Raw genomic sequence first — 2,106 nt, forward strand, 5'->3', positions numbered from 1 at the left:
ATCCTTATGCATCACACACTACTCCTTCAAACACTACTCTTCCACTTTTACTCTCCTTCTCTCTACTATTCACTCTTTCCGTTCTGATGTTCCTTTTCCTCAATCTGCTCCTCAGTCCTTTCCTTTTCCTCCTTTTTTTCCTCTTTCATAAATATTCTTGCTCATATCTTATAAAAAAAGACTTTAAAATAGTTTATCAAATAAAAAGAACCGAAATGTTTATTGCCATGTGATGAAAATACCCATTAGGGAAAATAATCATCAGTTTCATGTACTTCAATCTTCCACAGTTTCTTCTTCAAGTTTTACCTGAGTGTTCGCGGACGCCTCAGTGAGAAGCTTCCCTCGCTGGTGGAGCCTCTGACAGAAGACGAACGGAGGGCGACCTTAGTGCATCAACACACGACTCCCAAGAGCACACAACTCTTCCAGACGGTGAGGATTATAACCTCCGTGTAGAACTTCTAGAGATTTTTGTGTAGTGTATAGATATATTGCCAGTACGAAGATCTGGAGGGTGGTAGAAATATCGAAAGGGATGGCCCAATGATATAATTCCCGGTTTTACCTAAGTCAAATCTTGTTATGCATTTGGTCTTCTTTTACCTTATATGTCTTCTCCTGAAAGTGGAAGGGAAGTGGATTTTGATGTGTTAGGTCACTTTTCATTAAACTCCTTCTGTCCTTTTTCTTACACATATTTACTAAAATTGACCCCTGCATTTCTCTCTTCTCGTCTAAGGTCTCGCCAGGTCAGGATAAGTTCGACCCCATAGGCAGGCCGTTGGTCCATACTGCTGCCCTCAAGCAAGCCGCCGGAGAGGCCTTGTACGTGGACGACATGCCTCACTTCCAGAACGAACTGTACGCAGCGGTGGTCCTCTCAACCAAAGCCCACGCCAGGATCCTCAGCATTGACGAATCGGAAGCCCTGAAGGTCGAGGGCGTCGTGAGGTTCTTCTGCGCGAGGGATATCCCGGGTTAGTCCGTGTTGCGTGGGAGGTCGTTTGGAGTTTGGATTCCGAGGGTGCTTGGTGACGATGTTATATGATGATTTTTTATTAGGTGTCATTGGGGTTTCTTTTAATTGAGGTAGACTGGGGAGTTTAGATATACTGTGTGTCAATAAATCTTTAAGGATTCGATTCGACACAAGACATCAAACAATCCTCCCAAAATATTGTTACCACGAAAGTATTCAGTAACCTAATGACTCCAAATGATCCAACAGACGAGAGAAACAAGACAGGTTGTATTTTACCGGACGAGGAGATTTTTGCGTCAGAGAAAGTTACCTGCGTGGGTCAGGTGATAGGCCTGGTTGTGGGGCAGGACCAGGCCGCGGCGCAGAGAGCAGCAAAACTGGTGAAGGTCCAGTACCAAGAGTTGTCACCGAAGATAATAACGATCCAGGTAGTTTATTTCCGCGAGGTCTTAAGAAAGTTGAACGAGTAATGAATTCTCTGCTCAAATAATGATATGGAAAGCGAATATTCCTAAAGGAAGAAATTACTCCCAAACATTTTTTTTTTCTCAAAAATGTATTACTCCAAACATCTTATGTCTACATACTTATATGATCGTGCAGTGAGATCTTGAGATATGATGTTAGGATAAAGTGTTCGCTTCTGAACCCCGCCCTGAACCCCCTAGGACGCCATCCGAGAGAAGTCGTGGTGGGGCCCTTGGACCATCACGAAGGGTGACGTCGAGGCAGCCCTCGAGTCGTCCCCGAACGTCCTCGAGGGCGAGCTGCACATGGGCGGCCAGGAGCACTTCTACCTCGAGACCAACGCCCACCTCGCCGTCCCCAAGCTCGAGGACGGGGAGATGGAGCTGTTCACGTCCTGCCAGAACCCGACGAGGACGCAGGAGCAGGTGGCGGCGGCGCTGGGCGTGCCCTTCAACCGCGTGGTGTGCCGCGTCAAGAGGATGGGCGGAGGCTTCGGCGGGAAGGAGTCCAGGACGACCGTGGCTTCCCTGCCCGTCTGCGTGGCCGCGGCAGCGTAGGTGGCCGAGGGCTTTACAGGACTTTACAGGAGACTATATCATATCTCTGACTTGATTTACTTTAATGATTGCATCTCTGTCTTCTATGGCCATAAT

At 47.4% G+C, this 2,106-nt stretch overlaps 1 protein-coding gene across 1 annotated transcript in view; it reads left to right on the top strand.

Moving 5' to 3' along the window:
- The window catches only part of LOC119590835 (xanthine dehydrogenase/oxidase-like), a gene marked incomplete in the record, with an annotated part of 39,062 nt that overhangs the window by 28,945 nt on the left and 8,011 nt on the right, over positions 1–2,106 (top strand). The window contains 4 exon segments of the mRNA XM_037939593.1: positions 291–435; positions 743–980; positions 1,232–1,413; positions 1,654–2,006. Of these exon segments, the coding sequence (XP_037795521.1) occupies positions 291–435; positions 743–980; positions 1,232–1,413; positions 1,654–2,006 (918 nt within the window).

Source organism: Penaeus monodon, chromosome 27 (genome assembly GCF_015228065.2).
Source record: "Penaeus monodon isolate SGIC_2016 chromosome 27, NSTDA_Pmon_1, whole genome shotgun sequence".
NCBI lineage: Eukaryota > Metazoa > Arthropoda > Malacostraca > Decapoda > Penaeidae > Penaeus > Penaeus monodon.